The sequence below is a fragment of the Idiotropiscis lumnitzeri genome, chromosome 3 (genome assembly GCF_059441095.1).
Source record: "Idiotropiscis lumnitzeri isolate Australia: NSW breed Sydney's pygmy pipehorse chromosome 3, RoL_Ilum_1.0, whole genome shotgun sequence".
NCBI lineage: Eukaryota > Metazoa > Chordata > Actinopteri > Syngnathiformes > Syngnathidae > Idiotropiscis > Idiotropiscis lumnitzeri.
In genome coordinates, this window is record NC_142393.1 from 18,090,309 (window position 1) to 18,105,322 (window position 15,014).

At 38.7% G+C, this 15,014-nt stretch overlaps 1 protein-coding gene across 1 annotated transcript in view; it reads left to right on the forward strand.

The window, feature by feature from the left end:
• LOC148340204 (copine-9-like) overlaps nt 1-15,014 on the forward strand; it is a 64,870-nt gene that overhangs the window by 16,124 nt on the left and 33,732 nt on the right. Inside the window, exons 3-7 of the mRNA XM_088290804.1 lie at nt 887-933; nt 5,464-5,567; nt 7,565-7,604; nt 7,829-7,831; nt 9,792-9,868. Coding sequence (XP_088146930.1) covers nt 887-933; nt 5,464-5,567; nt 7,565-7,604; nt 7,829-7,831; nt 9,792-9,868 — 271 coding nt within the window. The remainder of the gene's footprint in view (nt 1-886; nt 934-5,463; nt 5,568-7,564; nt 7,605-7,828; nt 7,832-9,791; nt 9,869-15,014) is intronic.

Genomic DNA, 15,014 nt, shown 5'->3' on the forward strand with positions numbered 1-15,014 from the left:
TTCTCCGTTATCTCCCCCCTCGGTTAATTGCTCATTAGGAGAGAAAATGTGGTTTTAATCGTGTGCTGGTCAAAAACGGTCTGAAGTTCATTGCAGATAATGAATTTCAGAGAAACATACAGTGGCTGATTTTTCCCATTGAAACACAAAAAGCAACACTCCACCGATTATTAAAACATCCAATTAGAGCCTCTAGCGGGTGTTGTTTGTAAGCTTAGGCAAGCACATTTGTGTTTTGTGTTTAATCTTATCATGACAAAGTGATGAATTATAATAATTTGGTTGCTGCTGAATTATTGCTTATTTATGCAGCTCAGCAACCAAAGCTCTGGTTTGGAAAGAGAGCATACTGTCATACTTTGGATATATAGTATACAGGCGGTGGGTGTACATGTGCAGTATATCACTGATGGTAAAAGCAAATTCAGGTGGTGTAGGATTGAAAACCCACAAAACAAAAACACAATGGCTACCTGTAAATATGAACAATCAGCATTGTCAGAGTAAATTCAATGACATTCTTTGTTATAATTGCTTGGTTAATGTTTGAAAATAGTCTTTTTGTTGTGTTTTTTATTTTATTTATTTATTTTTTTTATTGTATCATAATTACTCGGCAGCAGTTGGGCTGTTGTTTCAGTGGTCCATAAAGCAATTCACATATCAAACTTATAGTATGACCCAATTCGCTAATGATAATGTGGTCAAATTTGGTAAATACTTTGCGTGAAAGCAATTTGAACCACAGACATTTTCCCGCAATGGGGTCAGAAATCCTTCCTTTGAACTCATTGATTTTGCAATTGTAAAAGGTTTAAGCCTAAAGCAATCATTGTGGTCTGCGTTTGTGCCAACATTAATTCTTGTGCAACTCTTTTCTTTTCAGTGGTGGTTCTGTATTTGCAGGCGATAGGAACCAAAGAGTGGAGGGAGGTAAGAAAAACATTTCTTTCCATTACAGGTCACCATCCAGTCGATTTTTTTTCACCACACATTTCAAACACCCATACACACACACACACACACACGCACACCCCCACTTGTGTTGGCCATGGATGTGAGTGACTTTAGAAAGTGCCGAGACACAAATTAAAAAATGTCAGTCTCCTCAATGGCTCTACAAAATATGTCACCACAGTCTGACAAATACTGCACAAGCTGTAAAAAAGTGAAGACGGAATTGGAGAAAAATAAGACAGAAAAACATGTTGAATGTTGAAAAAAGAACATCCAGTCGTGAATGAGAAGTTGAGTTGCAAGGGAGATTAATCGTTTGTCTTATTAAATATGCACTTTGGTACCCGTGGCATCTTGCAATAGTGCTCTCTGTTGTAACTATTTATGCCCGGAATATGTCAACTTTCATTCATTGCCTTTTCCGTCACCTGTTTTGTAACATTACCAAGTTACCGTCCCCAGAGGTGAACGATGAGAAACCCATTGGTGCCATTTCAAAGTAATCCTGGATATGGTGGATACAGCAAACAATTCACTCATGACTGCCATTGTTTTGGTGACTTTGATGAAAATCAAATCACATTTTATCAACAAATTTGCCAAAATTGAATTCAGAATTAACTGAAACATTTGACATTTACGAACGGATGTTCATTTTGATGTTGAATTAACATCAGAGCGCTGATACATGACCTAGAACATAGCACCTTTTGTTTGTAATCACCAATTTTTCATGTAGGCAAAAGTACTGGAACAGAAAAAGGCAAAACAAATTGCATGAATAAAATAAAACAAAATATTTAGTTGAAAATGAATTTTTCTTGCAGTGACTCACTGACATCAACCAAACCTTAGCATTTTTCTTTTGTGAGGCTTTCGCCACAGCAGTTTTGGATTATTGTTAGATTCAGTGGGTTCCTCCATTCAAAACCTTCAAAACCTTCCACTTCTTGCCAATGACGGACAAAATCGTTTTTGTAGTTAGTTTTGGGTTAAGGATCAATAGATCAGTTTTGTTTTGTTGGGTCTTTGGATAAAGTGGCACACAAAGGCCTTGTTCAAAATGGCAGCTCCAATTCAATTTCTGTTATATCCACATTGAGTCTGTCATGACTTTATTAAGTTTGAACAGCAAAGAAATCATGAAATCTGATTTGAGCAAGATGGATCCCAAACCACCTGCGGAGGTTTGCGGATGCTCCTGGTCTCTCAAATGTGATAGTGGATAGTATTTTCACAACATGTAGAAATTAAGGTGGAACACTTTTAGCATTTGACAACAACTTTAATGAAGTTGCCATGCAAGGAAGGAAAGCACCACCAGTTTAACAGCCAGTTGCTGCTACTTTGTCACCCTAACTGTGAAAATGGTTAAAATGAAAAACCTTAAATAAAAAAAAAATCAGACGGTTGCCACAAAAGAACATATAGAGCGACAGCTACATAGGATACAGCTAAAAAAAAAAAAAGTCAGCGTCATCAAGGTCACTGTGTAGGGTGGAAAAAGTGAACATTTGGATTTTATTTCTTAGCCGCTTAGTCGCAATAACCTCAAGCAAACATTTCCAATAGTCGCAGATCTACACAATAGTCAAGAGCAAGGGTGGGCAAACCTTTTGATTGGTGGGACACAAGGGGTTCTAAAATTTGACAGAAGCAGATGGTTGGAGAGTTTTGGTAACCTCACCTCATCTGAGAACAAAAATACATTTAATTTTAAATGAAAGTGAACAACGGAATTACAAAAAAATATACTATGTCTTTGAAAAACCACAGTACTTAGAAAATAAAACATTAACAAGGTTTATTCATTTATTATTTTATTTAAGTTTGGTGGGCCGAAACAACACATGTAGCTGTAGTTTGCCCACGCCTGGTCAAGAGGAACCTTTCCTCTTTGCTGAACTGTTTAAATTCAGCAATATTCTTGGGATATGTGGTGTAAATTTCTCTTTTGTGGCCATGCCACTCCATCTCAATTGCAGTGAGGTCAAGACTCAAAAAGGGTTTATTTTCTTCTGTTGAAGCCGTTCAGTGAATGATTTACTTTTGTCCTTTGGTTTGTTGCATCACCCATCTTCTGTTTAGCTTCGGTTGCCGAATAAATGGTCCTAAGTTCTCCTGCCTTATGTTGTAAGTATGGAAATTGATTTTCCTGTTAGTGACAGCAAAATGTCCAAGCATAGAGGAGTCCCAAACTATGTTTCCCCATCCACCATACAAGTTGAAACCTGGAGCATATTTTTTTTGTCTGGATTCCTTCATGGTGTCCTCTAAGGACATCCATTCTTGTTTAATGTTTTACGTCTCATCGATCCAGAGAGACGTTGGCATGTGCCAGAGGTTTCTGGAGACACTAGGATTTTTCTACACTTCATTGAGCATGCTTAGCTGTGCTCTAGCACTGACCTTTTTTTTTTCAATTCAGTTGCACATTTATATGAGGGAAGATGGTGCTCAGAGTAGAGAATGACACCGGAGTGGATTTTATCTCCGGCCCATCTCACTCCCACAGAAAAAATTCATGGGCTGTCCGGTCCGGTAAAAACGACTCCCATTCTGTCCTACTCTTATTCTGAATAACTCCCACTCCTGCACTGCTCCCATTTTGAAGGTCAGCTCCATTATAAAAACAAAATAAAAAAACAATTGTCACCCTCTCTTCATCATGGAATCTCTCGCTTCCGTCTTGTCTCATGAACTTTTTATCCTGTACCAATTCAAGCCTGTGATTAAAGGTAACGACTAAATAAAGCTAAGATCTTGTCAGCTATTTGGAGTTATGTTTTTGTTTTGGTTTTTACTGCTCATACTTCATATTTATATATGGCATTGCCAGTGCACGTACTGAAACCTGCCTTGTTACTATAGCAACACATGCGGACAGGTCAATACAAAGAGGTGATATAAGGATAAAGAATGTATGAGCTGGTCACTTGCAAAAATAGCTTCGCAGACATGAGAGCTTCAAGGTCTGAATCGATGAAAACATCCAATTTTTTTCTACAGCCGGAATCGAACCCTTAGTTTTATTTGAATGAAAAATGGATCTGCGCCAAACTATCCTCTGTGTGACTTTCGGTCTGAGTCGGGCCCATGTTATTTAAGTATGCTGCCTCGCCAAATTGTGAAATAACTTGTGCCTGCGTTGCTTTAAGCGAAGGCTTACAAAACAACATAAACTTTAATAATTCAGAATGTTTTACAAATCTCATTCCACATGCAAAACAACATTTTTTTATCCAAAAATCCAATCAATGTTTAATGACCATCCCGAGTTGGAATGAACTTGCAGGTCTTATTCTTGCGGCAGGATTTAGTCATTATAAGGACGGGAATGAATTACATTCTACAATGTAAACAGTTATCAGTGAATGTGCATACATTTTTGGTGCCAGGAGCTGAAACCAAGCATGGAGAGAAACCAGATCAATCCTGTTTGAAATTACATTTCCAATTGGGAGACAAATTGGAGAGCAACACTTTTTATGACATTCTTTCCCCGGGCCTGGAAACTAGCAGCGATGGTTGCATCACCTGCATGATAAGAAAGTTCAATCCATTTGAGTGGGTTTGTGGTGGCAGGATATGTGCAGTTGAAGGGATTTTTCCTCATTGCCATGATGACAGTTGACAGTGGACGAAGAAAAAAAAACACATTTAAACTTGACAGGAGCAAAATTGATCTGAAATAAGGTCAATGTGGCAGAATTTGGGAGAAAGAAAAGTCAGTCAGCCGTTAGAGCTCTAAGAATTGCCCGTGACAAAGTTGTGTTTTACAGACACTGCGTTACTTCATTTCGAATTAGAATTCGCAATATCAACCTCAAATTTATGAGAAGTCATTATGCCTAAAAATTAATGCTGTGTTACATTTGATTCTTATAGCATTATTGACAACTCAAAACCTCTTTTATTTTGGTTATAAAAAATGTCCCAATCTTTTTACCCATGATACAGCCAATAAGCAAAATAATCACTCCCAATTGAAATTTGAAACCAGTAGCGATCTGCTGTGGTGTTGACGCGACAAGCGCGCTCTGAGGTCCAGGCGCTTCCATCAGTCCTTGGTAATGAATCGGGTGAGGACACAGTTGATAGCATCGCCGATGTGTCCAGGGCACTAAAGACATGAGTCAAGGTATTGTAGGGATGGCGAGGCAGTGGCGAAATCAATAGCTCATTACACGGTGCTTTCGGGCTAGACCACAGAGGCGAGCCGGGTAGTCCACTGGGGGAATTAGTGCTGGTGTGATTGTCAGAGAGAGAGGGTTGGGACCTGGACTTGTGCGGGATAGAGAGTCTCTAGTATTGCTCTAAATAGCCTCTTGATTTCTCACGGGACGCAACATTTAGCTCAAAGCCCAACCACTTTTTGAGACCATTTTTTAATGCATATTTGAGTTTTTTAACTGTAACAAATGTTGCAATAATATTAATGTGACCTGATGATTTTCGGTTTCTTGTTTGAACTTTAATCATGTATTGACTTTTCCATTGTTGTAGTCTGGCCGGACAGAGGTGATCGATAACACCCGGAATCCGGATTTTGTCAGAAAGTTTGTCTTGGATTTCTTCTTTGAAGAAAAACAAAATCTGAGGTTTGACGTGTAAGTAACCTGATGTTTTCTTGAAATTCCCCAGATAAATCTGAAGTGACTCTGTTGCATCACATCTCAATTTGGTGAAAAGAAATCTTTATTCAGTAGGGTATAGCAATGAACTGGTTAGCTAATGCTAAATTCAATTCGATCATTATTCGTTTCAAAGAGTGAGTCTTTAGTTGGCCTCACTGATTAAATTGGATTTTTTTTCACTTAATTTCACTAACATGTTTATCCTTAATCAATCGCAATCAAAGGTCACTCACTTTATTCGTTGGCTTTATCTGCGGTGTATGAGCTGTGAAATTATTGTGCAAATTGCTTTGACTAAACTGAAGATAGTAAATGAGGCAAATTGTACTTAAAAAAACAAAAGGTACAAACATGTTCATATTTGGTGGCGATTGTACTCTCAATCTTGCACTACTTAATTGGATCCAATACAAAAGCTGTATCAAAAAAGTATCATACTAATAATTTTTTTTTTTATGTTTATCATTGTGGTTGTACTTTGCACTTGTGTAGAATTCCACTACTATATCATTTGAACTGCCTTGAGTACTCACATGAAAACAATGAAACGTGATTGGCAGTTAACTGTTTATTATCTCTTATTGAAAGCTGGATGCATTCCATTGAATAGTAGGCATCTTTATCTCTCGCTTTATCCCATTCAGGTTTTGCGAGAAGATTGTGGAAGGTTTATTTTTCTGACAGTAAAATACACAAGCAGCCAGAATGAAGTACTGCCATGGAGCTCATTAAATCCACAAGCAAGTAACAACACAGTGAAAAATGGGCTTTTGAGTAGCTGAGCTAGATTGGATGCAATCAGCGACTATTTAAGCAGGGAGGGAGAAGTTATATCAAAATCTGAGCATAATATGAGCACTCAAAACACATGCGACACTGCCACGGTCTGCAGAAATGCATTTTGAATGTCACAGTGAAATTATGTGAAGAGTTTTGTTCGGTTCTAAACAAGGAATTAACTTGCGGAGGTAATCCTTCTAAATCAGGGGCCACCTACGGGCAGCAGTTAACCCCCAAGCACCATATGCGTAAACTTCGGGACTGTTCATAAATAGAGATGCTGCTAATGTTTTTTTGTGTTCGAGGCGTGTTGGCAGAGTGGTTTTTCAACATATTTTCTCTGTTGAAAAAAAATCTGATTTTTCAAAATTCCGGTTCCCAATTTTGGTGCCTTGCCTGACGCCCCCCACCCCACAAAAGATAAACTTGCGCAGCCGATCAAAAGTGAGTTACACTTAGTCCAATCACATGAACAGTCCCCTCGGTGCGACAATTTTAATATTGTTATATTGGGAAAAGGAGGCTGGACGACATGTAGAACGGAAAATAGTCCCCGATTTGAACGACCTTTGAACAACAATCCACAGCTTTACTTCACTGAAGTCAGAATTTGCTGAGTTAAACAATAAAACAGTTGTCTATTTTCACAAATGAGGCAGCTTACAATAAATGGACGGTCAACTCAAATGTAAATTACCGGCTAACATAAGCATACATGTGTATATTTTTATACTAAAGCGAGCGTGTTCTCGTTTGCTACACCAAACACAAATGTTTCCACAACGCAGCTGGCACATTGCCAGAATAAACATAAAACGCATTTTCCTCAACTAGAACCGTTTTTGACTTCATACTGTACCTGCTACAATTACTGCAAAGAAAAAAACACTGTTTGACAGGAATTGTGATGATGAAAGGGAAGATTAAAGCCAGGTTGCCGTTTTTTTTCGCAGTGGTGTGTTAATTAACAGCCCCCCGTAAATGAAATTGGCCCAAACGCTTCAATAACATTTCACTAGAGGGATATATTTTCTTCCATAATTCGAGTTGGGTTGTGTCAAAATGAAGAAATAACACCGACCACATTATTAGTAAACACCGCATCGCTGCTTATGAGCGATGGTTGATCCTTGCAAATCTCAACAGGCTCTGATGCTTTTTTTTTTCCATCACATCTTTGTTTCTGCCAGGTACAATGTGGACTCCAGAAGCTGTAACATTTCCAAACACGTAAGTACATTATCTCAATGTCAACTGACAGTTTTGACTCAGAGCTGATAGCACTCATTTGCAGTGTAAACTCATTTGCAGTCTTGGAGTGAACAACAGCCATGTTGTGACTCAGTGGGCATAAAGTGTCATTCAAAACTCAATGTAGCGTGAGCCTCTCTATTGACAAATCTTCCTTTTTTTTTTTTTTTTCCCACAAAACTATCAATTATGCCGGAGTGCAGAAGGTGAGTGTTTTATGATTAAAGTACATTGTTCCGCTCATCCTCCTTCACTCATTTTCATGATTTAGCCCACTGCATTGCTTTTTCTCTCATTTTTTCATCTCATCTCATCAAGGACAAACTGCTCCAAGGCGGCGAGTTTGCCCCCCCTCATAGCGATCTTCCTCATGTTGTCTTTCTGCAACTGGACTTCAAATGTGCAAGCAGATGTTGTTGTTTGAGGCTCCACCAGCTTGTGTCAGGACGTTTACAGGTGCTAAACACATCGAGACTTGGCCCGACACATAAGGAACACAAATCATGATGATCAAGATGTTTAGCATTTATCCTTTCTTTGTTGTTTTCCTACAATTTTTTTTTCTGGTCGTGTGGTGCCAGGTTGTAAACTCCAATTATTGCTTGTCATACAGTGATAAAACTAATCCATACAAGTGCTGCAAAAAGCCTCTGAGTGTGGTCAAAAGAAATGTCTTCCTTTGAGGACCAGGGATGATAATGACCAACTCTCGACTAAAGTATAGAAATCGGTACGGGTTGCTACCCTGCTGGGCTATTAGGCGTATATTGGTTTAATACAGTACAGTAGCTGGTGTCCTGCAGCTGCCGTGGGATCCATTCCAACTCAGTTAGCTCTTCACAAATGCCCTATGCATGACTAGTCATGAGACCACCCTCTGCTCTCCTATTATTTTGAACACGCAGTTCCTTAAAGACATTTACAATACATTCATCTCATACTCAAACAATGTGTACTGCCCATGTGAAAAGCAGTAGGAAGAAGTTCAGTTGTTTGAACTCTACCACTTGACCATTAACTATAAGACGCAGGTGTCAAACTCAAGGCCGGGGTCTAGATTAGGCCTGCTACATCATTTTCTGTGACCCACGCAGGCAAATTATGTTCATTGACCTCATGTTTTTTTTGCTAAATAAAAAAATTGAAAATGTTCTTGACTTTTAGTAACATTAAAAAAATTGTAATAAATTTTGTTACCAACCCCCCTTTTAAATTATATTGAAAAATAATTGAACTATTTTTTTTTACTGGTGTCTGATTTAAAAAAAAAGTTATCCATAATTTATTTTGTATATAAGATAAGAAAAGAATAGGCGATCAGACATTTGTTGTTCTTCACAGTCGTAATGGCTCTTTAGAGGAAACCATAACAACCATGTGGCACGCAACAAAAATAAGTTTGATACCCCTGATCTAAGTTACATTATCCATCAAGAGGGGCATACTTAAATGCATGCTAACATATGCATACATTCGTACATATATACATACATAATGTAAAGTGCATAATTTACACCACAGAAATGCGTATGAACTTATCTGTGAATAAACACTTATACAGTACATTGATTTATATATACACGCATTCCAATCCACATAGTTAATTGTCAAATTAACAAATCATTAGCCTGATTGCATTTTTTTGAATGGTTTTGGGAAAACAAAAACCAACATCTTCAACAGATAAGAATAGTTCATTCACCTCAACTGATGCAGCTTGCGCAAGGCCCTGCAAATTTCAATAGCCAGGCGACGCGTGTTCGTGTGTTGCCCCGTCACTTTGACATCTTTCCATTTGTGTATGTCCATTGTAATGTGCATTTGCATTTTTATTTCTATGTGAATGATGCATGTTTTTGTCCTGTAAAAATATGCTAGAAAAACAAATGATTGAATGTCCCAATAAGGAAGGGAAAAAAAGCAACTTCAATTGCACTACTCGGAATCTAGTTTTTGAATCTAGACTTTTAGAATTAGGATCTTTATTGGCAGTACCCAAAGATATGTTGTCCTTATTGAATGGTAACAGTTATTCATATTTTCTTTTTAATAGTCTGGTTAACTCATGTCTGGGAATTGATTTTGTGTGACTGTAGCTCCGCCATTATTTACGGTATTTCATCTGCCATGCAAGTCATCCACTTTTATCTTTTCTTTTTTTCCCAGGATTTTTTGGGCCAGACATTTTGCACCCTTGGAGAAATCATTGGCTCCACAGGAGGGCGGCTGGAGAAAAATCTCTCGTAAGTTGTGCAACATAATCTTGTTGATACTAATATAATTACTCATGACAAATTAATTCCCAATTTCTGCTATTGTGTTCAATGATAATGAAATGTATGCTCATGAATAGTGATGGCTAGCCCCCCCGATGAAATCGAAGCGGTACCAGGCCGCTCAGTGATGAAGTGCGTTTCGCCTCAACTGGTTTACTCTATGAGATCACAATGTCACAGGCGGGATCATTCTAAACAGCTTCGTTCACCAAAGTGCACGAATGATACTGAATAATAATGGAATACTTGACAACCCTCATCTATTATCTACTCAGAAATAGATAACTTTCCAGAAGCGACTGCAATGCAAACGCAAGCCTCTGATTTGACGTGAACTCAATGCTGAGACAATTTGACAAACCCGATGTTGGATGACAAAAAAAGCATAATTATGTCACTCTGCTCATTCCTAGTTTTTTAATCAAATCTTGCATATCTTTTCCATAGTGCACGTGGAATGAATATGTTTGCGTTGTGTCGGCATTTGAAATTCAGGGCATAGATCCTTCCAAGGCTGACTTCTGTAAGAAGTACAAATGAAATTGGTGTGTACAGTCAGTTTGACTTCATTCGCTTTTCATATCCTTTGGGTCCAACAAATGTGGTAAAATCGCTCCTCATGAAATATTTATCAACTGTTTCCTTGTCAAATGTGGAAACCTGTCCTGTGTGCTTGATTGCAGTCTGTTCAGCGTCTATGCTCGCAGTCTCCTTTACTTTCAGCGAACAGAAAAGGCACAGTGGCATAAGGTCGATCAACTAACAGTAGTTCGCAATATTTTTACTCCAAGTACCACTCATCCCAAAATGCTAATGTATGTACTAAAAAGGTGAATTTAATTGAACTACACTCTTAAAAAAAATTGACTTTGTACTGTTCTGTACATGATTTGTAAAAAAATACTTTACTGGATTAAAAAAAAATACTATAGTCTAATACTACGGACAGTTTTAGCACTGACACGTTTGTAAAATCACATGCGTTTGGATCGAATCTCGTCATCTTCGTTTTTCCTGCTTAAATTGCAATCCCGAGTCACACTGAATTTTAATTTGGCAATCTGTCATTTGTGTGTGAATGTTTTGGCTTGTGTATATTTCTGGAGAGCGTCTCACGTCTTGTTAGACTTACTGTAAGTCACGACACACGGGACATTGTAGCAATATTCCCAAAATTAGAGACAGGGATGCATGCATCTTCCATTTTAGTGAAATGAAAGAACAGCATTTTTTTTAACAGAAATAAGTGCAGTTGTTTTTTTTTTGTTTGTTTTGTTTTCCTGTTTTTGTTACACTGCTATGACAAGTCTAACGTTAACTCTACTCCAGTCCCATAGGAGGCAGTAATGTGCATTACAATTGATTTACAAAGTCCTAAGTGCCAAACAAATCAGGGCCTCTAAAGCCTAACTGATGTATTGCTGCGATCACTCCAGGATCTGAACCTTTTATTCAGGATCTACAACACGCAACCGAATTCCTAAGAATATCAGATCAAAGGGCCATCCTTTTTCCCTGATGCTGATTCCACAACACACCTCATTTTGATGGCTTTGATATGAAATTTCCGTCCCCGCCACAATCTGAGCATTGGGGAAAACAAATGAAAGGATGCAAACAGAGCAGCCTGAAGCAACAGACTTTTTGTTTTGTTCTGCTTTTTGGAGGCCAAACGATCACAATTACTATTCTTTCCATACGGCCAGCGTCTCTGATGACGACCTGCAGGGGATAGACAGCTGTCAGGAGTCTCTCGGAGAGCAGACACAGTAAAGCCCGAGGGAAGAAACAAGGTGGGCATGAAGAGAGGCACGTAAGGGAAGGCGTGTGAAAGTTGACAACCCAGTAGAGCAAAGAGAGGGGGAGGATATCGATGCTGAGATACAAGCAATTGATAGAAGAGGAGGATGAGAGGCAGAGGAGAGAGGAACAGAAAGAGGCCCATTTAAGCGGATTCCTCCTCGCTGTATGTGCTGTGATTTGGAAGACTGCACTTCAGGTGCCTACACACAACAAAAACACATAAAAATCCTCAATGTACAAGATTTATTGCCTTTTTTTCTTTCTCAAACCCGCACTTCCAAATTATGTATGGCTCTGGTTGCCTCCTCGTGTCAGTGGGTGTTTGCTTTTAAAGGGTCACCACTTTTAGAAACGGACTCCATGCTGCGTGGCAAACTAAGCACTCCTTTCCACTTACCTGTGTGTTGCTATGGCGACCACAATATGGGGTATCAGCTGAGGCGGCAAATGTATAATAATGATTCAAAATGCACTCCCTTTAGAAAAGAGAAATGTGGGGGTTCGTGGGATATACTGTACAGTGTGGCTACGCATACTGTGCTGTGGGAGCCGCAGATACCAGAGGTTATTTTTAAATTGAAAGTGCTTGTGAGACTGCTCACACACAGACACACACAGTTTAGGTTTTTCAACATGAGGACTTGGCAGTGTGGAGTATGATATGAAAGGCTGACATTAAAAAAAATGTGAGGAAAACTCAAGGAAGAGAATCCGATATTGTCCGTTTGTAAGGGTGGAAAAATGAGGCCGATCTATTAATAATCCCACGGTCTGCCAAAACAGCCTTGTGTGGATTGGGATTAGACAGGAATGGTCTTTTTTTTTCTTGCCCAGAAGCCAATTGTGGCACTTACACTAGACGTGTCTTTTTCTTATTAGAAATAAATAACCTTCTTTGGAGGTTACTGAAGTATGACCCAATTCTCTGGACCCGCCCTGAGGTCGAAATAAAGAGCACGAGAATAGATCAGAGACGAACAATCCTTTCACTTTATTCAACGAAGGTGCACATCAACATGAAGCGATAAAATGGCAATCTTATATAGATCGTTAGATGCCGTTTGAGAATATTGCATGGCCTTGTTGAAAATGAACGTTTCGCTTTCTCGTATTGTCCCCTTGAAAAATGACATTCCTCTTCTCGCAACGCGATCCCAATTCAACTTTAGAAATTGCCTTTGTCTCTTGCACGGATACATTTTGGTCTCATAATCCAATTTCAAGATAGATGTAGGAGCCCAAAAACTTGGCTGGTCTATCTGCAATATACAATAACAAGATGTATTCCCCAATCCTCCACTCTCACTGGGAGAAAGGCAAGTGCACAGCCCCCAAAAAAAACAAAACATGGGCTGTATCACTGTAACACCCTGATTACCAGGAAATGTTGTTTTTAATCAAGTGGATCACGTGAAACCTATGGGACCATACCTCTGTTACAGTGATACAGCCCAAGGAGTTTTTGGACTGTCCACTTCTCTTTCTCTAAGAGACAAAATTAATAATCAGAATGCCATGTTTTGAATAATAGGTCTACCTAAATCATATTCTTGTAAAGAAAGTTTTGTGTTGACTTCCCCTTTAAGGTACTGTCTTTGCACGGCCGCAACGATTTACTCTCAGTACTGTATATTCAATTTTAACTACAGCTGGTGTTAATTCATCCTAATGCAGGAACATGATCTTAGTTAACACAAATTGTAAGAAAATTACCGTTTTAAAAATCACAATGTGTTTACTTTGCCCCTCTTCAAAATATAATTGGAGGGTAGGATGTTGGGCATATTTTCTTCAAATTAATTAGATTTAATAACAGACAACTTTCTACTTATGACTTTACTTAAGTTTGCGACTTTTCGTATGACATATGCGAACACATACACCAGGAAAAGCACCCACTCTACTCCCTTGAGCACGGCGCTTGAGTGAACTATTTGATTTGGTCAAAATATCGAGCTTGTTTGTGTTCAAGGGCAAGCAGGCTGGTTGGACAGCATTTTTAAAAGTTCCCATCCACTGGCGAGTTGGTGATGGCAAACCGACTGTGTCATGCGATGATAACAGTCAGAATTCTGCACATGAGCTGCTGGTCAGTCTGTTGATGAAGTGTGTTGGTGGAAAGCCGAGTGTGTAATTGTGGGCAGCTGGTGGGATGACTTCAGATCTGTGACCTAATGCACACATGCCAGGAGCATTGGGCAGTAAAACTTTACCATATTTTCACCGCTTTGAGAGGCCCAAAATAGATTTTTATTTATTTTTTATTTTTTTTGGGCATATTATAGAGTTGCTTCAAGTGGAAGAGCTGTTGTTTGTCATCCATAGAGTACATGCAGTAGTACAGAAAAGGAATATTAAAGCACTAGGGCTGGATGACCTGGACTTAAAATAAAATATTTTTTTTTCTCAAAATATAATATATCTTTTTACAGAAAAATGTATCCAATAGATTTTTTTTAATACATTTCAACCCCCCCCCCAAAAAAAAAAATAACATCAATAAATGAATGCAACTATTCCCTTTGGAATTAATATTTAATTACTGTCACTCATCATAATATGACTCAAAATAGGGTAGCGTGCCCATCTCTGATTATGACTCTATTATTCAGCCGCGGGAAGTTTGTTTCAAGCTGCAGACATGGCAGTAGCAACAATAACCCGACCATTTGAAAGGAACCAGGCAAATGTACAAGTAAACAACGGGGCACACCTGGAAAAGACACGAGTGGCTGGAGGGAGCAGATTGGTGAGCAGATCAGGTGAAAACTAAAGCCCAAGAAAGCACACCAACTCATGAGATCTCAAAATATTTATATTTTCTACCGACAGGTGTCAAATGCATTTTTTAACACTTGTCTTGAGTTGAGTTACCTAATGTTATTTGATGTGGTACTTCACCAAAAAAAGGTTTCATAAGAAAGTCCTAAGAGTTCCAATGTCAATTGGAAGTTCATTTTACAACATCCATAAAATTAAATTCCAGTAATGCATTTTAAAATGTGCCTGGAGGTTTTCCAACCCTGACCAAAAAAGTCCCCTGAGAAGTCTCACCCTCTTTTGCATTCCTTTGGTCACTTAAAGCTTTGATGGTAAAACATTTGCACTCTCGTCAAGAACTCCTGGTAACCATTACCAGCAAGTACTGAAAAGTTTCTTATATGTTTTATCCATTTCTTCTCAATTATAAGGCTATCACACAACACTCAAGAGTGCCCTCCATTTTTCCTCATTTTCCACATTTGAAGATTATAATTGTCACTGGATTGGAAAATGACCGGCTCTCATTATCTCTTCGAGGGTGCCAAAG